The following is a 26,196-nucleotide window of genomic DNA, read 5'->3' as shown; positions in this document are numbered from 1 at the left end:
TGAGTGAAAGCAACAATAGTATGAACATGTATCAGTGAAAGGTAACCCCCCCCCCCCAAAAAAAAAACAAAAAAAAAACAAAAAAAAAAACACCCCAAAATCGGACAGTCAGTTCAAAAGTTATGAATCAGTTTTAAATTCAGTTCAATTCAATTCAATTCAATTCAGTCCAATTCAATTCAATTCAATTCAATTCAACAGTTCATTTCCATCCAAAAAAGAGAAAAACATAATTCAAAGCGGTGCAAGTTGTCAATTTGACTTTCATTCATCTGATAAGGACAGTTCATCGAACACATGCACAATATACTCGAGTATATGCACAAATGATATAACCCCCCTCAAAAAAAAAAAAAAAAAAAAGAAGAAGAAGAAGAAGAAGAAGACTACAAAAAGGTGCCGTCACCCTGCCGTCATCGCTGATGGATGAGAAGACCATGAACCAAGACGACATTATATGGATAATGTTCAACATAAGAAAACAAACACACACACACATACACACACACACAAAAAAAAACCTAAACAGAAACTTCGACATATTGTCCGTTATATATAACACCGTCTCAGAACCCGCAGTTACGCATGCATGGTACAAAGGACAATTTAGAAAGTAATGAACCATGTATGCGAGTCCGCGACATATTACTGGACATGTCACTATATATATGGGTCCTTAATAAACGAGAAAAAAGTTTAGAATCCGAAAATATCGACCAGACTTTCACCTCTGGCAAAAGGCAATATCTCTCGCCTGTTTTCACTTTAAAATGGTCCATAAAGGTTTCCCCGGCATACTACTTGTATCACTGGCTCTCATACTCAGATATACGTGCACATACATTATGACAATTTAAGATTAAAAGTAAAACTTCCACGTGATTTACCCGACTTGAAATCCTTGCCCCGGGCTCTGGCATACATGCATAATACTGAGGACAGTGGATAATGTTGGATTTCACCTAAAAATAAAACAACATAATGTCTATATCAATTTTCCTTTAAAAAAATAAAAAAAAGAATAAATAAAAAAAAGGAAAAATGCAAAAATGTCAACTAAAACTCTCACTTGTTTTTTATTTGTTTGTTTGTTGTTTTTCTGTTCCTGATCCAAATAGTGCAAACTTCCTTTTCTTCGATCAGGTTAAAGATAATGCATGATAATTCCAAAGTAACCCACGACATGATGATGAAGATAGCTTCAGAACTACCACCTTATGCCTTCGTTCTATGTCTTCGTTTGCCTAATTTAGCTTACCAAGAAAAGAAAAATTGTCATGCGCAATATCTGTCGCTTGAACAGTAGCATTCCAAGCCAGTTTGTTCTCACACAGTGCCGTGATGCCCCCACAGCAGCCAGTTCCTTTTACTTTCCTAATGCTGTAGTTGTTATTATTGTTGAGAAGTTGTCGTACGCGTACGTGACATCGTTTACTGTTTCAGTTCACTCTGCATGCATTACAACGGGTAATCCGATGGCACTCGACTGATTAGTAATTCCAGTACTGACATCGTGGTGGTAGTATTATTTCAGGTTTACGAAGGTGACAACCAAAATGTCTTCTGTAGAGCGAAACGTTGTGGAACACCTCTACAAAGTTCTTGTTATTGGAGAATTCGGAGTTGGTAGGTAGCCATTGGTTGTGACTAATATCAGTCCCACTCGTAAATATGCATGTCGGCCTATTAAACGTTAGTGTCCCAGCAGAACCCGCACTGTGAGTTAAGTTTCATCGTGTCCAGTATGTATCTCGCCTCCTCGCTTCTCTCTGCTGAAAGGGGATAGGGTAGAATCTCGTTGATCCTACGAATAGCATATGATGGCTCCGCGGAGTTGAATTACTGCCAGAAGATGTATCAGGTGTCCTAATTCGTTTAGTACATTTATGATTTATAGGCTCTAGCTAGTTCATGTTCATGACATCATGTTTTTCCCCCTTTTCTAAAATTGAACTGTGATTAGTGTGGGTATACTGTGAAGTAATGGAGTCGAAAGAGGCCTGAGCTCTCGATCCTAGCACTAGCAGAATCTTCGTCAGAGGCAAAAAGACAAACGGGCAGGGACAGCTACAGCAATCACATTTATATTAAAGGACTTCACACAACAATAGAACAGTCAGGGACAGCTCGACAGGCTAGCTAGGGACACAGAACAAAGAAAACAAAAACATATTTGTGCTTACTATGCCCATTTATGCTTGCTTATATCAATATATATTCTTTCTCTCCCTTGGATTTTGTGCCCCCCCCCCTTCATATGTACTTTAATTATTATTAAAAATTATTTCAATTTCTTTTATCAATATCTTTATCACTATTGAGCACTGTAATATATAAATATTATTACCATTATTATTGTGTATATAATACTTTGATATGTTTGATTAATTGCATTTGTTGGTAGACTCTCACTTTCATTTTGCCTCCACTTGGTTATGGTATACCTTTTTAGGGCTGGCTGTTTGCTCAGACCCCCCTCCCCCTTGCTGTTGCTATTCCACTCTTTTCCTTTCTTTCACTTTGTTGTTCCTTATCTTGTTTGATGTTGCCTCCCTGTTCTTCCTTTTCCTTCAATTGTTGCCCCCATGGTCATGCAGGATCATTACTGACCCTCCTCTGCCTTTTGTCTGTCCACCCTCCTGCTCTAAAATCCCCCTCCTTTTACCTGTTTGGCTTCTTGCCCATGACCTCCTGCCCTCTCCTTTTGTTTTCTTTGTTCTGTATCCCTAGCTGTCCCTGACTTTTCTTCTTGTGTGAAGTCCTTTATAAATGTGATTGCTGTCCCTGCCCGTTTGTCATTTTGCCTCTGATGAAGATTCTGCTAGGATCGAAAGCTCAGGCCCCTTTTGACTCCATTTTACCCCATTGGCTCGCCACTATTGGATAAGCAGTTTTCAGAAGCTTTTTTTACTACATTTAGTGTGAAGTAATTTTAAAGTTCTGAGCGAGCCTATTTCTATTAGGCAATCAATCTCGAGCTGTCTATTTTGTTTTACAGGTAGATCTAGATTCTAGATATGTGGTCTATTTTATGTTTTAAAAAAAGTAGACTAATGGACTAAACTAAATAATTGATGACTTTAGCTAGACTTGAACGTTGGTCAGTACCTTGGCTGACTAGCTCAGCTCAAGTCTAGTGTTTTTCCCCAAACCAGCCAAATTATGTCAGATGAACACTAAGCAGAATGTCACCAATTTGTTTCCAAGCAATCTTTAAATTTTGCCAGAGTATGACTGTGAATGTATGTGAAAACATGATAACATTTAAAGTCTTGAATTAATTTACAAGGAATAATTGCTGATAGTCAAACTGCAAAGTATCTGAAAAAAAATTCTTGTCATTCTGCAAGTTGACAAGTCTATCAAAAGTATTGATAACATGGCTGCATTTAGTTTCTTAACCTGTTGAGGACAAATCCTGAGTATACTCGGGCAGTTGTCTATGGGAAATGCATGTTGTAGCAAAATCAAACCGTCCTCAACGGGTTATCAGCCATTATTGTGACCTATAATACAGCAAATTTATGCATACCGGTACTCTTTAGGTTCTAAGTCATTTGTGAGAAGTCACAAGTTGTAGTCAACCAATGAATTTTAGTGTCATTGGCAAACATCTTGATAGTGGTAGAACATATTTTTATCATATTAATCATTGACATGATAAATACATCAAAAATATATTTTGGCCAATAGTATCATATACCCTTGCTTTGCTACACTTGTGGCTTCTCTCCCTGATTAAATTACATCATGCATGTTCCATAGATTTTGCTGCATAGCCTTTATTCAAAATTGAAAATAAAATAGTTGGATTTAAACAAGAGATGAAATGTCATAGTTTTGTAATGAAAAGTGTGATTAAAAAATTCATAATTTTAGAGCTGTTATGATTTCTCTGTTTCTCTCAATATCATTTTTTCCTTCTTTTTCTTCCTCACCTTTCCCTCTCCTCATCTGCCCTGGCTGATGTGTTTGACATACACAGGAAAGGTAAGATGTTTCATCTTCTTGTATACTTTTAGGGAAGAGCAAGATCGTTAGACACATACATCACAATCAACAGAAGTGACATGGATTGCACATTTGGGCAAAAGCTCAAGAGGGTTAAGCTCTGCAGGTTTCTCAAAATTTGTTGCAGTGGGTAGTCAACCTGGTGCACATTTTCAGGAGCATCCTCTGAACCCTAACAATGGGGCATCTTTGACGTCAGAAAGTGGAGTTCTTTGTGTTTTGAACATCTAAGGATGATTGTTTAGTTGCATATTCAGTGACCAGTCTAGCATGACTTTTCATAATGCTTTGTATCAAGTTGGTATTTGATGTGTAAATTTGCAAAAGTGTGGATGTGAAATGTCCTGTCAGGAATGGCTGAGCACTAGCTGAAAGGGAAGTTTATTCTTTGTATGTTATCAGTCCTGGATGACTCACATATATAGTGTATCAACAGTGTGTGAAATGCCACCTCTGAAAGAAGTTTATATATCAAATAAAATGTGCGACATTGGTAAACTTCGTAGTAATTAAGACACTTTGTATTTCAAATTATCAGGCGGGAGATGTTTTTTATTATTAAGAATGTCAATGTAGCCATCATTCTATATAACATAGGGGAGAAGAAACATAATTGGATTGGAGAGGAAAGCAAGAGAAAATACTTTAGGAGTACTATACTTTAGTATTTGTATTGAATACTGTTTGTTAAATCACATGATTCCAAACTACATGATCAGTGACAATGAATGGAGGTAGGAATTTTCAAAATGTTTGCATGTGTTGTCTGAAAAGTTGGTATGATGTAACAAATAGTGAGAAGCTTATCAAATGTATGGCTTTAGACTTTTTCAAATGAAAGTATGAGGCAATATATCAGTTCTAACAGTCAAATCTGGTACTGACAAGAAGTTTGATATCTGGAGCAGACAATTATGTGGCTTCCATGACAGAAAATAGAATGTTGTATTTATAATGAAAGTCAAAGGTCATAGTTGAATGTTTTTCCTTGTTGTGATTATTGGAGAAACATTTTCTGCTACCATCAGCATTTTACATGGTCATAGTGTGATGGTTAACCTATTGATTAGTACTGAAACAAGATCAAGCAAGTCCAGGTCGTAATCAAGGTTAATTCTGCAATGTTGATATTTGAATTAGTGCTCAGTTTAAATTAAAAAAAAAAATGTTTTGGTATTCTGTTTTTCTTTTAGATGACAGTGGTGCACTAAAGATTTTGGGCTAAATTCAGTGAAACTTAATGGTTAAAGACCATGGTCAAACTGTAATAGTCTGGAGTGTCAAGAACTGAAACTTTGAGTTTGAATTTATATCAGTGTAGGTGTAGCAATTTGATAGTATAGCATGGCAATGAAGAAATTATGAATTGTGTATACATTTTATGTGTACATCACCATAGGTTAATACATTGTATCATACATTGTAGGGTAATTGACTGAACAAATGCATTGCAAAAACTGGTCATTTTTTTTTTTACGTGAGATGCATTATCAAAATAAGATCCTTTAACATGTAATCCAAAGCCTTTGTTACCAGTGCAAAAAGTTGTTGTATAACGTGCAAACTTAAATCTCATCAAACTTGGCATGTTGTTTCACACTCTACAAAACCAGGAGAATCAGGTCATTAGCTTGTCCACGAAAATCCTGTAGATGGCAGTTAAGTTAAGATTGATGTTATCTGTATCCCAGAGCTCATTGAAAGGATTGTTGGTAAATCAGACTTTAGATTGGTAGAGTTCTTCTTTGCATGAATGTACAATGTATGTTCTAAATCCTTCCTTTTTTTTTTGCATTCTTTTTTTGTGCAAAGTTAACTGACAAGAATGTAACTGCCAAGTACATATTACAAACTGTCGTTCATTAAATGGATGGTATAGTGTTGGTTGAGATGGGGGATTACTATCAGGTTTGAGATAATTAGAAATGACATTTATGACATTAAAGAGCATATGAACAATACCAGGAGGAATTCAAAGTTTGTTTGATGAGAATCGGTTTTGAAATGATTGAGATATCCACCCCCCCCCCCCCGCAAAAATCAACAACACAACAACAACAACAACAGAGTGGTCCTAATAAATTTATTACAACCTTTTTGTTTTTAGGCATCTCGGCCATTTCAAAACCAACTATCATCAAATAAGTTTTTATTAAAGATTGTGTGCTCTTTGTAATGTAAGTGGTTTCTTATTATCTTGCCCCCCCCCCCCCAAAAAAAAAAGAAAGAAATTAAAACCTCAATCCCCACCTCAACAAAAACTATGCCATCCTTTTGATGTGTCTTGAAATGTTTTCATCAGTTATTCCTCACTTCATTTTTTGTCGAGGAGACTAAGGGATCACCTGCGGCACTGTCCATCGGTCATCTGTCCATCGTCCATCCATAACGTTACAAAAACTTGAATAACTCTCTATTGTGGACTTTAGTTTCACTCAAACTTGGAGGGAAGAGTGGTTACACAAAGTTATACATTTTACCAAACATGAAGGTCACCTCAAGGTCAAAGGTCACCGGCAGGGGTCAATGAACTTTAGGGCCCAATGTTAAGTTTGTACGGCGCGTTTCGATTAAATGGCTCATAACTTTTGATGTATCTGTCCGTTTGTGACCAAACTTGGATGGTAGATGTCCCTTGGGGAGGTGAAGTTCATCACAAGGTCAATAAACTTTTAGGGCCCATGATGTTAAGTTTTTACGGCGCGTTTCGATTGTGGCTCAACTTTTGATCCATATGTCCATTTGTGACCAAACTTGGCTGATAAATATCCCTTGGGGAGTTGAAGGATACCACAAGGTCAAAGGTCATAGGCGGGGTTAATGAACTTCCGGGATTTAGAAAAACATTAATTTCTTCTACGCGAATGGGTGAGACACATTTTGGCACTTGCCTTGTTTTTCTGTGTTGCAGTTCAGTCTGTATTACTCAAACCATAAAGATACAATTCAACTATGTATTGACAGGAGATGAAACCCAAGTTTTGTTTTGTCCATGATGATTTTGAACTTCATTGTGATGAAAGCGTGTATGACTGATAAAATTGTCACCTCAGATCTATTGAATATTTGTGGTTGTTACCAGTAATGCTATGTGCTTAAAACTTGTGAAACTTTAAGATTCCATAACTTTCTCATTTCTGGTCCCTTTGTGATGACACATCTTACCATTCAGTTGTCTGATTTTACACTATTTATCAAAGACGATTCAATCATAGTATGGAATTGCACTTCTAAGATGAGTAAAGGTGCTGCAAGTGTATGTCATTAAGTTGTTTTTTTTTTCACTGATGTATCTTCTTTGTTGTATTATTGCCAACAGACATCCCTCATTAGGAGATATACAGAAGGTAAGAAGCATGCAGTCAGTTAACTTGTGAAACGTGCAAATGTTGGTAGTCAAAGGATATCTCATCGTCAAATGTTTTCAATGCAAAGGTGAAATACTTGTAAAATCTAGATATTTGGGTTATATAATGAAATTTCTATACAATCCAGTCCGCTCCTGAAGAGACAGATAAAGAAATCTTAATATCACATTTTGCAAAATATTTATATTTGACAACTCTGTTCAGGCATCTTTTTATTCTGTTTTGCTATTCCAGCAGAATAGGCTAAGTGTTGGGCATAAATCTGTGTATCTTAATGGTACATTCTGTGAAATTTTGTATATGTTCGGGTATTTTTGTTAATGCTATTTTGATATTTCAACAGACATAGGCAAACTGTTGGGCATAAGTCTGTGAAGCCTTTCTTTAAAAAAAAAAAATAATGACTCAGACCCACCCTTAGAAAGAATAAACTTCATAAAAGGAAAAATGCAAACAATGTCATGATTATTGTAGCAAATGAGAGAGCTCTCTTACAGCCCCTAAAGATTTGCCATTTTAGACTACTTGCTTTCATTCAAGTTCTTATGGGACTTCATGATGTACATTCAAAACAATTTTCCTCTTAGTAAGAATTTTCCATTTTTGGGATCAAATATTCAATTTTAAGCAGCTACATTACCCATGCTCACATTTTGTACCTTTTCCGATGATGACAAGGGATATACAGGAAAGGGAGTGTCACAACAAACAGAGCATGGTGATTGGTAATTGATTTCTCAGGGTGTAATGTTTTCTATCATCTCCTGATTGGATTGCAAACAGGTTACTTCTCCCCCAATTACAAGCTGACAATAGGCGTGGACTTTGCCCTGAAGTCACTGGATTGGAATGAGAGCACGAGGGTCAATCTTCAGTTGTGGTAATTCAAACAATTCTAGCATTTCCGGTTGCATGGAGGACAACTGTGTGGTGGTGTTACACTGTCATCATTGAGTGTTGGTGCATTTTGGATGTTGATCCAGCATTGAAATTGTAATGTAACCAGATATCAAAGGGACACCCAGACGTCAAAAGGGCATTCCAGATGATTTTCATAATTACACATCATGTAGTACATAGATTGACAGTTTCATGTATAGATTTGTGGAATTCATTGTGGTCCTTGAGCATAGAAACCAATACTCTGAAAAACCTTAGACAAATTACACTGAACAGTGTTGATGACGCAGAAGGCTCACATGTATGTGTAGCAGTGTAATTTCATTACAACTTCGCTTCCTTAACATGTTCACTTGTTTAGAATCTATGCATGCCTTCTTCTTTTGTTCTGCTTCCTTGAGCCTCCAGTCATGCATTTCTTATGGTGAGGCTGCAATGTCATCATACAGTACCTGTTCATTGCAATTTGGTATAAATTTTGAAAACATTCTTATTCCTCATCCACATCACTGTAAATTTTGAAACTCGGTACAGGTACTCAACAGAACCAACTCATACAATGTAGCTGTTCAAACGTAAAAGTCTGAAAATCATCCAGAGGGTCTCCTTTAATGAAGTGAGAACTTAACTTTGTCAGTGTGTGTAGCTTGATGAAGAGAGGCCTCTTAATTTGCAAGACTTGTAGTCTCTTTCAAGGACTTGAACTGTTCCTTTTTAAAGATGCATATGATTGTGAGTGGTTCAAAATTGTACAGGCACTAGTGAATTTGTGAAGTTTTGTGTGAATTCTAAAGATAGAAATCAAAAGATCTACACACAGTGTTGTGCACCATGTCTTGTAGCAAAGAATGAGATGTTGATTGTTTTCTAGACTGTGCATTATGTGCAACAATATTCACGGTGATGATATGGACCTCACTGTACAGGTACAAGGATGTAGAAAGGGCAAGTCTCTGTTTTATTCCACTCTGTTTCAGAACAAAGTAAAATCACGAGTTACACTATACCAAAACTATTCACTGTATTGGCATGTGACAAATAAACAAGTGTTTCCCCCACCCCACCATGAATTTCCTGTGGAAGACCAGTATGTTAACTTTGATGTTTTTTTTATTATTTTTTTACAGTACTAAATGCCCTCGACCTCCAAGGTTCTAAGGATAATAACAGACCATTAATGACAAAACATTTCCCTAATGCACTTTCAAATTCTTTAAAACTGTGCAATTTATTATCTCTTCCCCACCGCCCCCCCCCCCTCCCCAACTGATCAATGCATATTTTTACTTCTGTTGTACTCTACAAAGGGACATTGCAGGTCACGAGAGATTTGGACACATGACCAGGGTGTACTACAAATATGCGTGAGTACAGTTCATGCAACTTTTATTAACCCTCCCTTGACCACCCTTTTAAAATCCTGTTGACATTGTACATAGGCATATTGCCAACAAAATGGAAAGTATTAAAGAGGTCTGATATATTCAAGGGAGAGGATTTCCATTTGCTATCCCTTATCCTTTATAAGCATCATGTCCAAAGAATGTGGGAATGGAAATTATTTGTGTGTTTTTTTTTTTCTCTTGTATGACAAACAATGGGGCAGTGGCGTGAAGCTAGGTTTAGCCGTAATCTTTTCTCTTTTATTTCTGTTTTTAAATGTGCATATAAAATGTACAAGTGTTATCAGCTATGAAATTTGAGTTACAGCATGCCATCATGAAAGTGTGTTCACTATTGTTTTTGTTTTGTTTTGTTAGTTTTTTTCTACTACCTGGCATCGTGTACTCCAGTTCTTGCATTCATCTGGTCTGAATGCCAGACGAGAAGTACTTGATAAGTTTCAATTTGTGAAATGACTTCTGCTTGTATCAAATACCTGCTGGACAAAGCAAATATCAGCCCTTATCTAAAGTCACGATACTGAAAGCAATATGTTCTCGGAGGTTCTCTTGGTGTGCATCCTTTTGATCCAGCTGTAACAATTGAAGGAACTGTGACACCAAAATTAAATGTGATCAGTTTCTGTTTCTCAAATAAAGAAAGATTATCTTTATTACCCACACTGTGCTTCCTTGGTCAGCAGCAAAGTGGTTATGATCATAGTTTCACATTTGAAAGAATGAGTCCATGAACGTTTGATGGAATTCAATCAAACTTGGTACAGTGATATGCTTCGAGAATGTTTAATTCTGGGCTGGAATCGGTGATAGGGTGAAGGTCACATTCAAATTTTTAAATTGAAAAAAAAAATGCTACCAAATTCCTGGATATTCTATAGATTCAATAAAATCTGATTTAATTATATATATATATATATATATATATATAATATTTCAGCAGGTAGGATGATATATCATTTTAATAATGTGGTATGATACAAGAGAATTGGTATGTGCATTGAATTGTACCTGCTTCTATTTGTATTCTTTGTGTAAAGAAGAGTACAAAGTTGCATCTCTTCTTTTCAGCCACTTACAGTTGTAGTTTGTAATTTATCTCCTGCCATTTAGATTATGCTCCTTTTTTCCATTGGATACTTTGAAACTGATCCAAGTGTATGGTATCTTTTTCAAATATCTTTTCTGTCTGTAGAATTGCAGCTGTCATTGTCTTTGACCTATCAAGGTAAGTCGGCAAACTAGCATGAGACTAACATGGGGAATTATGAGTACCAGGTACATGTATACTACATGAATATGCACCATTTATTGGAAAGGTTGTGCCATATATCCAGAAGAGCAGCATTTTGAGTTTTTTTTTTTTTTTTTTAATGATAACATGTGCATGCTGGCATTATGTTTGAATTTTTAAAGTATGCCTTGTGGTAGACACATTTGTTACGCTGTGTAACTCTAGCTGCACTGTGAAAGTAAGTTTTACACACTCCTAACTCTGGGTGTCTTGTCTGTTATAGAGATGTCAAACTGTATCTACTCATGTGAATTTTACACCTTCATGACTGTACAGTGAGACTCTGAAAAAACCCCCCAAAAAACTTGAAAGAAAGTGAATATCGTCGGTTGAGAATGATAAGGGCGTTAAGTTGCCACAAACCGATAGTGTTCAAGACAACTTAATGCCCTTCTCATTTTCAACAGACGATATGTAGAAAGAACATGCTAACATGAGGAATAGTCTAATGCTAATTGTTGGTAAGTATTCTTATTGACTGTAGAATGAATTTACGCCTTTCAACTGTGTTTTTGCCTGGCATGGGGGATATCCAGATTAGAACAGATCAGATTGGTCAGCATTCTTTGCAGATCTTTCATAAAGAAATAGAATTTGAAGTTTGCTGAGAATCAAATATGGAACTGTCATAGCTATGTATGGCCTGCATTGTGCATGTGCGTGCATTCGTCTACTACTCATGTTTAACCAATGTTGACAATCTATTGAATGTGCACGTCATAATCCATGGTTGTAGAATGGATTCTGAGTGGCGGCATGATAGAACACATTTCGAAGTTTGAATTGGGGATCACTCCTGCTGAACCATGATTGATTAAACTTGGGTAAAGATAGCTTCACTGTCTCTATGAAAGAATGTCTGTTTCTTTGGAATATGACATTTAGTCATTCAGAGACCTAGGATTAAATTTACATCATGTTTGTGAAGGAAGAAATTCGTAGTTTGAAAAAGCTTATGTTATTGATGTACAAATCATATGCATTTCTTACAAGTACCCTCGGATTTTCCCCATAAGTGAATTGACTCAGATAGAGATAATGTATCATATACAAAATAATTATCATCTTTACATTAAAGAATAGTAGTATAAAGTATCATAACAGGAGAATCACAAAATGGAATTTAAATCAGGTTTATACCATATGATGTCATTTACAGTATTAGCAGTTTTCCAAGATATCTCTGTTTTTTCTCAAGAGAGGCCATCCATCAGTACTTCAGACTGAAATTAGGATTTCATGTGATGATAACAATTGTGGCTTTATGTGCTGACATAGCAATTTATCTGACTTATTGCATAACCTGTTCAATCAGCTTTTCTTCCCATCTTAGAAGCCCCCCCCCCCCCCCCCATTTTGGCTAACATTTATAAGGTACAGTGTTTTAAAACTGAATAGGTCTATAGGAGAATAACATCAGCACCAGTGAGAATCAAACATTAATCTGGGTTCAACTTCTAGTAATGGACTGAATGTGTATGTTTTCCATACCTTGTGATGGTTTGCATTCTTTCTCAATTCTTTTTCTCCATCGTAGACCTGCCACATTTGACTCAGTACTAAAGGTTGGTATGAATAATGATAAAAGTTTGCTGGATTGCATAGTGGAATGATGCACAAATCTGTTTTATCTGTGATGAATGCATTTTATTATACAGAATGTGTATTGAACAGTAGTGCACACCCTACATCATGCACGCTTTTGTTGATGACAATTAATATTCTGGCACTGAATGTTTTTAGCATTAAAGTGTAGAAGTGGCCATGGAAGCAAGCGTGCATGTTTTTGTGTGTTTTGCATTTTGAGAACACTCCTGTGTGTGAGAATTCCCAATTGCTCTTATAACTTGAAATGCTGTTATAAAGCCTTACATTGTATGTTCACCAAAATATGAACTCACTAGGCTCAAGGTGATAAGATGAAAGAACAGTAAGTAGGAAAGAAAAAAATAATAAGTCTAATTTTCAACTTTTGGTACATCTAGTGGATGTCTTATCAAAACTTCAATATGTTGAATATTCCCCAATGTGACTCCAACAGCTTGAACAACAAATAAAAGTTGACAGATTTCAATTTCTACTGTTTGTCATTTTTTTTTTTCACGCTCCAGCATTGAAGTGAGTAACAAGTGCAGTGATAGCACAGGAAAACAAATAAAAATCCAGTTCAGAGTACTGAATAAAGTAGGATTGTTTAATGATGATGAAGTGTAGGGACAAGACAGCTAGTATCATTGTATAAAAGTGTTGAGGACCTGATGTGAGTAGAGTCACAGGAAGTCATATTCATGAAAAGAGGTTATAAAGTGTGTTTTTATAGCACAAGATATAACATAGTTTTGGAGGATTGATTAGATGTTTCATGCACAGCCACAGCCCACATCCTGTTGCAATATTGTCCCATTGTCAAGAGGAAGGAAGATGTAATTTTTTTTTTTTTTTTTTTGTAGGGTTTCACTCTCGCCAAACTGCCTAATTACGGAATACCTACTGAATATGTATCCTCAGTGAGGACACATTTGCAGAGCAATGTCAGAGCAATTTGTTTTTGCTGTTATTTCACTGTGTGTTAATTGTAACACCTAACAAGTAAACCCTTAACAGATTGCATCACATTCATACTATATCCTCTTTGATGATTTTGTTAGGCCTTTAAAGAGAGCACCCCTGCTATTTAGTTAAGAATTGTTAGAGACGTGTAGCTAAAATTTAAACTGCACATACGGCATAAAGGTTCTGAGCCTTGTTTTGTTTGCCTTTTCCTTCTTCATGTGAAGTGGTCAAAAGATGTCCACGAAAAAGTGATGCTGGCCAATGAACAACCTGTACCAGTCTTGCTCCTAGCCAATAAGGTATGATGAACTATAAAGATGCAAGATGTCTGTCTACCATGTGCTGAATTTTCTCACAAAGATTGATTTTCCCATTACTGTGTCTTTTGTTGATATGATATTGCATTATCAGATCTGTTATTTGTGTTGTCAGATAAGGAAATTTTTTAGTGGAGATTCATGTACAGGTCAATGGGATACTTGTGAAATGATGACATCATCAATTTCTTATTGGTGCTGCTGATATCACCATTTCATTTATAAAAAAAACCAAAAAACATTAAAATTAAATGGCATTCTTTAGGGTATTTCCAATTTTCATGAAACCTCCATGATTCTTCATCATATTTTCTTTGTCTAAGCCAACTTGAACATGATGAGGAGTTGTATGTTCAGCCACAGTGAGCCCTGCTGTTTTTTTAATCTCGACCATGTTCTGCAAATGAGAGCAAAGAAAGAAAGCTTTCTGTGTTAAGTAATACCCTGAACATTTGTAACACTGTCTAAGGCGATCACATTGTAATGGTGTCATTTGCAGCTGTCGTAATAAGTGCTGAACACCTTGCATGCTACACAAGAGCAAAACTTTGGTATGTTTTCCGTGAAATGCAAAAATACTGAGACCGAGCTCCCAAACTACTCTGTGTCTTCCATGTTGAGATAACCATCTCCACTTTTTTCGTGAGTTGTCTCTACTATGAGATCTGAGTGAAATTGAATGAAATCACACACCCTAATCCCTTTTCTGGTGGGTTTGTTTGTAGCATTTTTTTTTTTCTCACTGTGATATGGTCTGTGCTTGTCATATGTGCATTTGCATTATCTTTCTCCTTTCTCTTCCTACCCTGATCCTCCTCTGCCCCCATCTCCACCCCAACCCCGTCTACTTGTCCTCCCCTCCCACCATGCCTTGACTCCTGTTTACTTATAGTGCGATCTACAAGACACGGTGATCGATGCAGATATGCTGGATCAGTTCTGCCGGGCAAATAACTTTATTGGTTGGTTTGCAACATCTGCCAAAGATGACACCAATGTCAGTAAGTAGATCAGAAACCTGAAATCATTCCTAGTTTGAATAGCAGTGTGTGTGTGTGTGTGTGTGTTTCCTAATAAACTGCTCCAATCTGGGATATTTTAGTGTTACACTCCAGTCAACTGAGGATACATTTCACATTTGGCATAAATTCTGCCCATATGTTCAGAATGTTAAAAAAAATATATATACCCTCTTACAGCCCTAGGGGTACCTTAGGAGTATATAATGTACTTGCTTGTTCTGCATATTTACTGAAGGACCTGTATGTAGACATATTGCTTTCACACCATTCAAATGAGGAAATTTGAAAATTCTTACACGTATCCTCGATTGTTGTGTATGCACGTATACACAGCATGAACCCTGATTTTTTTTACTTACTGGACTGAATTTAAGTATTATTTGAGGGTATTCAATTTCATTAGGTCAATTTATCAGCAAAAAAAAAAGAAAAATATTTTTTTAAGGAACTTATGGAATATGCCCAGTTACCTTGAGCAAACTATCGTATCCTGGACTGAAGTGTCTTACGAGAATGTGTGTATGTTTGTGTATGAGAGAGAGAAAGAGAGGGTGAGATGGAGAGAGAGAGAGAGGAAAGAACTGTACAATTATTTTGAATTTTATATACACACCATAAGGCCAATATTGAAAGATTTGCTTGTCAATCAAAACTTTGACACACACTTACATTTAAGAGTTCCATCACCTGTAGCTCTGCAACTAGGGCAAGTCGGAATTTTTGCAATTTTCTGGAAATAGTAACTTCTTGTCTAGCTGTAAACGTAATTGTCCCTATTTTGTGCCCTCTCACATTCTACACTAGAAAAAAAAAAGAAATACTTCCCCAACTCCCCTCCCCCCACCCCCCAAAAAAAAAAACCCAACCAACCAACCAACCAACCAACCAACCAACCAACCAACCAACCAACCAACCAACCAACCAACCAACCAACCAACCAACCAACCAACCAACCAACCAACCAACCAACCAACCAACCAACCAACCAACCAACCAACCAACCAACCAACCAACCAACCAACCAACCAACCAACCAACCAACCAACCAACCAACCAACCAACCAACCAACCAACCAACCAACCAACCAACCAACCAACCAACCAACCAACCAACCAACCAACCAACCAACCAACCAACCAACCAACCAACCAACCAACCAACCAACCAACCAACCAACCAACCAACCAACCAACCAACCAACCAACCAACCAACCAACCAACCAACCAACCAACCAACCAACCAAAACCCTGACAGAACCTCCTAGCACAAAAAAGAGACAAATTTGACAACCATGTATACATTTATTCAAAGTACCAGGGAATGTAGACAGGAATTATGCTATAATGCAAATTGTGATCGGTAGTTTGGTATTAAGGGAGAAACAGTTAATGTCTTTGAATTTCCGGTGGTATGTTTCTACAAGGCATCTTTTAGTGGTCTTCTAGACAGCTGCTGTGCATATATGCATATGTATGACCCGTTTGTATGTCGCACTCAAAACTGATGATAATGAAACAGAAACTAGGTAACGAGATATGAAACTCGTCACGCTGACGAGTTAGGTGATACGCTTGGGGTCATCAGGTGTCGGTCATCTGTGATCGACAAAGAAAAGAATGTGATATAGGCACCTTGAAGTTATATTGAGCGTGCATGCAAAACCGTTTCTCTAACCACTCGGCCACGGGACATCCCCGGACATGGTAAGGCAAAAAAGAAATGTATGGATATTACAGGGGGAAAAAGTCAATGCCCACTCAACAATCGTGGCCGCGTGAACATGTATTGCATTGCTAGACGGAAATGCGGCCTTGTAACGACTGATGTCGCTATGCCATTTCTGGCAACTTGGGAAAAATACGCGCCGTAGACATAAAGCCTATAATCGGCTAGTTTTGATACCTTGCCTTTAATCACAATTTTCAGTGTGATGACGTCATCAAAGTACAAAACAATGACATGGTCTTGAAAGACAATTGTTCAAAGTACAACACCTCCGTCGTCGTCATTACATACTATGATCGGTTTGACAAAGTCAGCCTACAAAATTGTGCAGCAGTCGAAGCAATGTGGTCTCCAACACAAAAAAAAAGGGATATGGTGTGTGTCTGTGTGTGTGTATAGGTGCGTTTATACGAACGTGATTTCTACATGGACGAATATGTAATACAAAATTGAAGAAAAAAAGTAAAATAGCTAAGTGTTTTGTTTCGTGATCTTGTGGGGTTCGAACCCGCAACCTCACGTCTCTGAGACGTCGCCTTTAACCACTCGGCCATACGTCTCGGCGAGAAAATATGAGGAACGTAAACTTATGTATGTGAAAGCTGAATCGGGAATCGTTTTGTCCACATTCCATTCTTATTTTCAGCTTTAAACTGCAAAATTGTCAACCTGATGATAGGATTTCAAAAAATAAAATGCATGATTACTAAAGCTTATTGTCTCAGCTACAACATACTTAAGTTTCAGAAGAAATGAAGCAAAATCAGCTGAGATAAAGGTGCTTAAACGTTGTCAAGTCAATGCATGGTTTGAAAAAAAAATCACCTCCCATTGACATAACACGTAGTATGGTCCGATTTTGCATCTTTACCTTTAATCACAATTTAAGGTATGATGACGTCATCAAATTTCATAACCATGACATGGACTCAAAAGGCAAATGTTCAAAGTACAACATATCTGAATTTGGGATAATATTGAGCTTAAACAACAGAGATACGAGCAAATGAATGTCAGAAACAGTACCTCAAAAAATTAATTCCACTTTTTTGATTTCAGATGATGATATGATGACGTCATAATGTATTTAGGGAAATATTGATACTTGAAACGTTATTTTCAATTCATATGCTTTTGTAATATGCAATAAAAACATAGGGTCACCTGACGTTTTAAAGAGCTATGGCGAAATAAACAAAGACATGTTTTTCGCTATATTTCCACATAGACGCGCACACGAAATTTCAACTTTGACGCCAGCGCATTCCTTTGTTATAGGTCGAAATTGATCGGAAATCAATGGATACTGTTACCTAATGTATCAGGAATCCAAATCTGTCAAAAAATGTGCATTTTCATGTTGCTTACGCGCACTGTGCGCGGAAATGCGCGGACGGACGCGAACGCGCGGAACGCTTAAAATTGTCTGAAACTTCGAGATTTCCCATTGGGAAGTCGTTTTGAGCCTTTTAAAAGTTTGACGCGCGCTAATGCGCGCGTAATGATGTCCTAGGTAATTAGCATTAAAAAGTAAGATAGAGCGTGACCTGAACTTTATGTTCAATGAAAATGATACAGAAATGACCTTTAGTTATGAAGTTATGATCGATCATGTAACATGGTCTGAAAATCACAAAATGGCGCCTAGATGACGTCATAGATATGTTACTGTCATGAAAACCTTATTGTGGCTAGATGTTGTCATGAGACATGTTGACTGAAAATGTCATGTTATTCCGTCATGTCAATGTTGAGATATTCAGGACACAAAATGTGCCAGAAAGAAAGAAGAATAAAAAGAAAGAAAGGAAGATTTTGACAAACACAATAGGTGATACGCTGAAAGCGTATCACCTAATTATAGACCACAGTAAGCCGAGTCCATTGAAGCCAGCTATGAGAATTCCCCAGCACACTCCCTGATTACCAGTTACTATCATTGTGGCCTGTGTAGCCAGCTGTAGGGTTCCCACACACTCACATTAGTCACAAACTCACGATTGCACCTTTCTGTAATGGTGCCAGCCATTTGGAACAAGATTAAATGAGAGTTTGTGTATTCTTCTCCATACTTCTACTACAAAAGTAGGGGATTTGTGATAAAGCGGCATTCGATTGTCGTTGGTTTCCATGGAGCTGGAAACGGACGACAGGTGACGGGCTGCATTTACACTTCGCCTCTTCTACCATTGATCGCCCCCAGTGTACCTATTTTTGTTGCTCCACTGCCTATTAAAGAAGAGTGGTGGTTCCCTTTTCCACTCTTTAATAAATCGTCTGGACGAGATCAATAAATCAGTGCTTGATGGATGAATGCAGGATATGTGTACAGGTGGTTCAAGTCTATAGAGCCATAGGTGTCCATTGACTTGTATCAGCTAGGTCTCATAATTGCCAACGGTACACTCTGCCAGTTGTTGTTGTTGTTTTTTTCTGCAGTTCTTTTGTTTTTGTTTTTGTTTTTTGCCAGGGGGTGAGGAGGGTGGAAGATAAAGCAGAAAACAGGATTATGTCTTTTCAAGTTATATTTATATGCTGTCCTACTCACTTGAAACAAGAGTTTGTTGTTTGTATATGAAAGAAAGGCTGACTCACATGCAGAGATCAACAGAACCTGATTAATGTACAATTGTACCATATGTCCCCCCCAAAAAAAAATTACAACGGGACCCTCTGCAATGGTAACTTTAGAAATAGTCAATCAATCCAAATAAAATTTCAGGATACGAAACTATAACTTATTACCCACATGTTACTGAAAACCCCATCTGATTTACTTCAGTGGTCAAAGATAAATGAGGAGTTTTGTAGAGCATGTCAGGAATCCCTTCCCTCCAAGTTCTGTCCATTGTGTTCACACATTACGCACTACCACCATGAGTGCTAAATTTGGAAGAATCAGACCCATGACATGCTTTACAAAGATCCACATTTCTCTGTGACAACTTAAACACATTTAATGGGGTTTTCTGCAAAATAAAGCTCAGCTGTCATATTTCAAGACCCTGAAGTATCATTTAGACAGTCTAATCATATTGGAAGTTTTCAATGCAAATATTTGATTGTAATTATACCCCCGCCAAACGAAGTTTGAAGGGGGTATTTAGGAATCAGCGGACGGTCGGGCGGTCGGTCGGTCGGGCAGTCGGTCAGGCCGTCGGGCGGTCGGGCGGTCGGTCCGTTGCAAATCTTGCGTCGCGAACTACTTCCTCAGTTTTCAACTGATTCCCATAAAACTTGGCACAGATGTGTGCCTTGGGTTGTAGATGTGCAAGACATATTTTTTGACAGTACCCAAAAGTACGTTGCCATGGTAACGGCATATTATGGGCAAAAATGGGTACAAATCTTGCGTCGCGAACTCCTCCCACAGTTTTTGATCAATTTTTATGAAATTAGGTACAGATGTTCATCTGAATATGTTAATGTGCAAGACACATATTTCCGCAGTGGCAAAAAGTGCGTTGCCATGGTAACGGCATGTTATTGGTAAAATATAGGGCAAAATGCTTCATGGCAAAACTGCTTCATCAGTGTTCTTCCAATTCTCATGGAATTCACACTGAATGTTTGTCTTAGGATATAGGTCAGCATGACACATTTCTTGACAGTGACAAAAAGTATGTTGCCATGGTAACAGCTCACATATTATGAGCCAAAATGATGGAAAATTTTGTGTTGCAAACTACTTCCTCAGTTTTTGCCCAATTTCCATGAAACTTGGTACAGATGTGTGCCTTTGGTTGTAGATGTGCAAGACGCATTTTTTGACAGTACCCGAAAGTATGTTGCCATGGTAACGGCATAGTAATGGCAGAAGATCAAGGAAAGATCTTGCGGATTTAACTACTTCCTCAGTTTTTTGTACAAAGCTTATGAAATGTGGCACACACCTTGATCTTGGTGGGAAGATGTGGAAGACATATTTTTCGGACGTGTCGGAAGCTGCGTTGCCATGATAACGGCATATAAATGGCAGAAGATCAAGGAAAGATCTTGCGGATTGAACTACTTCCTCTGTATTCGACTGAAGCTCATGAAATGTGGCACACACATTGGTCTTGGTGGGAAGATGTGCAAGACATATTTTTTGGACGTGTCGGAAGCTGCGTTGCCATGGTAACGGCATATTAATGGCGGAAGATCAAGGAAAGATCTTGTGGATTAAACTGCTTCCTCAGTTTTTGACAAAAGCTTATGAAATGTGGCACACACAATAGTCTTGGTGGGAAGATGTGCAAGACATATTTTTCGGACGTGTCGGAAGCTGCGTTGCCATTGTAACGGCATTTAAATGGCAGAAGATCAAGGAAAGATCATTCCTTGGGTAAGACTGTCGTCACGGGGCGGGGGTATTAATCACCTTCAGTGATATTTTTTTGGGGGGACATACTCTACAAATTAAATTGCAGCATGCTTGAAACTGTGTAACTGAAGTTATTAATGTGTTGCAGTATAAATTCTCTCTTCAGTACACAGACAGAGGGAGAAGTCTCAGTATTAATGAAAGTTCACAGAGTTACATGTCTTTTGCATAAAAATATGAATGGCACTGGGGACTGAGCATTTTGACACTTGTAATACAGTGCATTAGTGCCATGTCGTAGGTACGTCAGGGAATAATGCTGCTTAGAATGTATATTGATGTGAAATCCGGACCACATTTCCTGTAGGAAACATTGATGAGAGTTTGATTTCACTGTATTTTTTTTTTTTTTTTTTTTTTTTGCACAAACTGTCCTCTTAAAATTAAGTGGTAAAAGTGGGCTGGCAGGAAATAAAATAACACTACTATGGCCTTCGTGTTGTGACTGATATACATGTGATGGTGGAGCAGATGCACTTTGTATGAGACCATCAAACTGTCGGTGTAATCAATTTTGTTAATGGAACACAAAACAAGTCATGTTTCATATAGTCTTGTGAAAGTCTTCATGTTCGATTTTTTGTTTTCTTGTCGCCACTTCTCGTATACATGTATCTTTGTCATAGTTGCTTGTCTGTCCATGTTGGTGTTGTGGTCTGTTGATAAGTTTCCAGGCTGTGTCGTGTGTTGTGCAAATGAATGTTTGTTTGCTGCTGATGAATCATTAGGTAAGCAAGCATCTTTTGTGTGTTACAGCAACACTCCCAGGTTGACTTATCTTTGCCTGCCTATGCCCAACCTTTGTTTATCTCTATCCAGAGCAGCATGGACTGCAATACGAGTATTCATCTGTCATACAAAATACTTGACAGAGAGGACAACTTTTTTGTCCAGGCACTGCATGAATGTGTGCAATGTTGGCTAACGGACAACAAATTTCTGGCACAAAAAGACCGAAAGAAAAACAGAAGAGGCATTAAGTTTGTCATAAGCTTGATTTATTCTGGGGATTAATTGATAATGATAAATAACATAATGGTGCCCAGTGTGAGGTTGCAACCTGGAATTGGTATAGCATCAAGACTAACAAATTGTAGACAGTTGGAGCCATCTGTGGTAAAAATCTCTTAATTGCGTGTTTGGCTGCATTAAGTTAGGAACACTCCCTCTGTGTCTAGAAAAGAGAAAGATCTAGCATGGACAATGATTTACTGTGCACTACCGAACCTGCACTTGCAAAGTGATTTGTCATTGGATAGAGCAACATTACTAGAGTGAGGGACATGGTATTCTGAATCAGGTCTAAGGCAATTAGCCCCTGGGCAGTTACCCCGGACCCTTCCCCTGACCCTAACCCTAATCCTGACCCTAATCCTAACCCTAACCCAAACTCCAAACCCCAAACCCTAATCTTTACTCTAACCTTATCACTAACCAGTATGTAGCTTGGGGGGGGGGGGGGGGTAATTGCCCTGATACGACTGAATCATGGCTTGGGAATGTCTATTTTGAGATATGAAAAAAAATATAATGTGTAAAATCATGCATATTATGTGTTTATGAGCTGTCTTTTTAAAACATAATATATACAGATTACAAGGAAATGTGTATCATTTCTTGATTTTGTGTGTAATAAATCTGCTTTGTATACCTTGTTTGCAATGAATGAAAGAAAAAGTCACCAACGCACAAGATTAATTTAAAAAGTGTAAAAACATGTTGCAATGTGACACAAGGATATTGTATAAAGTCAAGGCTACACTTTGGTTATTCAAACCTCCCTTTCTTCGATACCAGGTAGTTCTTGCTGTAATCTCCATACACCTTTCCTACTATGCACTGTAAAACCAGAAATTTTCGCTTGCATGAAACTTTCGCGAATTTCATGAGGAGCCAAGATTTGTGAAAGTAGATGGATGCGAAAGTGTTTGTCTACACAATGCACTGAATGCCAGTGGTGATTTGCAGAAGCTTCTCGTCATGAAAAAGGCTGTCACATCCAATTTGCAAAAGTTTCATGCCGCAAATGTTTCTAGTTTTACAGTACCCTATGCTGATTGAAGTGAACTGTCGGCAGTGATTATCATCATTCAAGTACCTGTTTGCTGACTTTTTTTTTTTTTTTACTCCCTTCACATTGCTCTTTGCCCCTCTCAGCCGATGCCATGTCATACCTAGTGGAGACCATTCTGCAGCTCACAGCGGAGGGCCAGAAGCCCCAGGAGCACATATCAATCCACCAGGACCAGGACTATCTCAGTGCGGCGCAGGAGAATCAGAACGCCCAGGTGTCGTCGTTCAGGATGCAGCAGGAGAAGAAGGAGTCCAAGTGCTGCTAGCAAGCCCGCCCTCACGTGACGGATTGCCAGTTTGGCACAGGGAGGGGAACCAAGTGAAGCCAAAGTGAATGTTTCCAGGATTGTGTGGATTGGGCAAGAGCTACAGCTTAGGCAGAGGCGAGTTTGGTGAACTTCTGAACAGCTTGAAACATGTGAACTGAAATGTTGAGACGTGACAGCGTGTGGAGATTTTCTCGGTGATGTACAATGGAAAGTCTAAATGTACAAACTTGTGAACAGAGGGGATGTTCTGTCCCTATTCCTAACTCACTGTTACATTGCTAGAGTAGGGGACCCTCTTATGGTGAAGCTCTAAACAGACCCGTAGACCTTTGTCACAAACAAAAGTGCAACTACAAAATTGTAAAATGTCTTGCATGGTTTTGGTGACTTAGCAGTGCAAACTGATATGATATAAAGACTTCTCGGGATGTGGACAGCATTTTACAAAATAAAGAATGCATGGTGCTTGGATGTACATGTATGTTACTTGAATGTGTTTTAGTGTGTGTATGTGTGTGTGTGGTACCTGATGTTAGTTCCTGAAACCTATTGCATGTACAATATTTCAATTCATGAATATCTGATTGTGGCATTACATTGAGTGAATAGCTTGTTCACTCCTTCATACAATGTCATACACACTTTTATGAGGCATTGTGTGTGTAGAAGTTTTGTGACAGTCTAGGCAATATTTAGTATCTCTGTTTGGAACCTAATGGGTTGTGCACCATTTACAACAGGGACAAGCTTCACACTATAAGTTATGTTAACTTTTTAAAAGGCCCTTTTTATGTAACCTACTGATGGTCACAATGTTAATGCTTTAAGACACGATACCCATGCATTGGATTATGTTGTAGATTCTGTACAGTGTTTATTAAGGTTAAGGAATCTGGCACATTAGTACATACTCCTGTGCTAAAATTGTGGAGCGCTATAATATATAATGAACAATAACATTTTGTCTGCATCCAATAAATGCATTGATACAATTGTATTTAGAGGGTGCACGGCAAGTAATTTGGACATGTCCACTCTTTTTTTCATCAGTATTTTCTTTTTTTTAATGGGATGGGAGGTTGTGAGTAAAGTGAAAGATATCATGGTAGATTACTGTATACGCCATATATTTAGCAAGTCTAAATTTTCGCGAATTGGAACTTCCCGATGATTTCATGAGTGGTTAAATTTGTGATCATGGAGTCCCGTACCGAACGGAGAAATGTATACGTGTACGTCACATTCATAGCTTGATCAGTGTCAATATTTTCACGTCTCTAATTCCGCGAATAGCACCTAATTCGTGAAATTCGCAAAGATAAAAACCTCGCAAAATATCCGGTGTATACAGTAATAGCTCACAAAATATGGGATAGTGGATGGGAGATAAGACAGTGTAGATGTCAAAGGGGCATGCAGTTGGGGCAAAAGATAGTTTTGTATGTAATATATTTTTTCATATGCGTGCACAGTACTATCGTGTGTGGAATGTGGACAGGAGAAACATGATAGGCCCATGGGATTATGTGCATGATACATGGCTGTTATCAATGAAATTAAAGCAAGCATGTTGTGCAAAGACCATCATGACATTCTCATAATTATAAAATGCTTGAGAATTCATTACCTCATTCGTGTACATTTTGTTGGGTATTCCAGGAAAGTTGGAAGGATGGAACAGCAGCGGCATCAAAAATGTTTCTGTATTTTTTTTTTTCAAATCCTCTTCCATACTGAATGCTATCTGCTTGTGACACCCAGCCTACCCCTTTGTTTTCATTGTTCTATGTGTGTAACCCTTCATGGATAGCACATGTTATGTTGTTATATGTCTGTAGTTCATATATATTTTATGTATATATGCTTACTTTTTATGCCTCCGCCACGAAGTGGTGCCGGAGGCATTATTATGTTTGTCATTTTGCCCCTGCTGAAGATTCTGCATTTTCTTTTTTAAAGAATAATGATGGAAACTTGCATTCCATATAAATATATGAAGAACCTTGATTGAGAAAAATGGCAAGTGTGATCTACCTAAGCAAACATTTTATTTCAAATATACAAATTTACACATGTTGACATAATCACATATTACATGTAACGATGTTGACTTGGTATTTTGCTCATTAATCGTGGAGGTAGCACCTTGCAAAGTGATGTAACGGTGTAAGCCACCATGTCCTCAACAAATAGGTAGTGCCAGTTATTTAAATAAGCAAGGCAGTTCATTCTTTTCTTTTTTTTTTCTTTTTTTGGCCAACTTCTTCAGAAAGGACTTCAAACCACCAGTCCTAAGGTTGCTCACTGATAAGTGTGTATTTAAAGCTTCCAACTTGATTCAGCATGCAAGACCAGAACTGTAGAAGCTTTTGCACAAATGCAAGTTACAGAATTACCATTACTGCATTGTGGCCACAAGTATTTCACAATATGATTGCAAAACCCTTTATCTATAGTTCAAGCACCTCTGTACTTCTGTGTGTGTGTGTGTGTGTGTGTATTCATTTACTCTATGCACATATCTTGTTACTGATAGATAGAAAGCGGTTTTGTCTATTGGTATTATCCATCAATTTTAGTTGGTGGAAAAGAGTCAATTTTCTATTGACAGGGTTTCTATCATTGACAACACCTTTCTCTTGTATTTTACTTTACAGTATCTCCCCAGTGGTTGTAGCAATCACGTTTCAGGCCATCTTCGGCAAAATGGGATGGATGTGAGACAATAAGGGGGGCACCAAATTTTTAACCTGTCAAACTATTTGCCACAGCAGTCACTGTGTGTGCGGATGAGAAGCCTAGTAGGCCAAAGTAAAATGGGGTGAATGCAACAGAAGGTGGCAGGACGTAGGAGGCAGTCACAAAATGTGATGTTGGTCTGCTCTGGGAAGGGAAC

The 26,196-nt window shown here is 37.9% G+C and overlaps 1 protein-coding gene across 1 annotated transcript; it reads left to right on the top strand.

Annotated features, from left to right (window-relative positions):
• The first annotated feature begins 1,556 nt into the window (after positions 1–1,556).
• On the top strand, positions 1,557–24,395 carry LOC140226774 (ras-related protein Rab-32B-like). The gene is made up of 10 exons (XM_072307204.1): positions 1,557–1,626; positions 3,986–3,990; positions 7,331–7,358; positions 8,163–8,259; positions 9,587–9,643; positions 10,875–10,907; positions 12,511–12,538; positions 13,751–13,825; positions 14,736–14,844; positions 23,116–24,395. Exons 1-10 carry the CDS (start codon positions 1,557–1,559, stop codon positions 23,295–23,297), a joined length of 684 nt encoding a protein of 227 aa, XP_072163305.1. The 3' UTR covers positions 23,298–24,395.
• The last annotated feature ends 1,801 nt before the right edge of the window (positions 24,396–26,196 follow it).

The sequence above is a fragment of the Diadema setosum genome, chromosome 1, assembly GCF_964275005.1.
Source record: "Diadema setosum chromosome 1, eeDiaSeto1, whole genome shotgun sequence".
Lineage (NCBI taxonomy): Eukaryota > Metazoa > Echinodermata > Echinoidea > Diadematoida > Diadematidae > Diadema > Diadema setosum.
The sequence above is the reverse complement of the archived record's forward strand: the minus strand, read 5'-3'. Positions and strand labels throughout refer to the sequence as shown.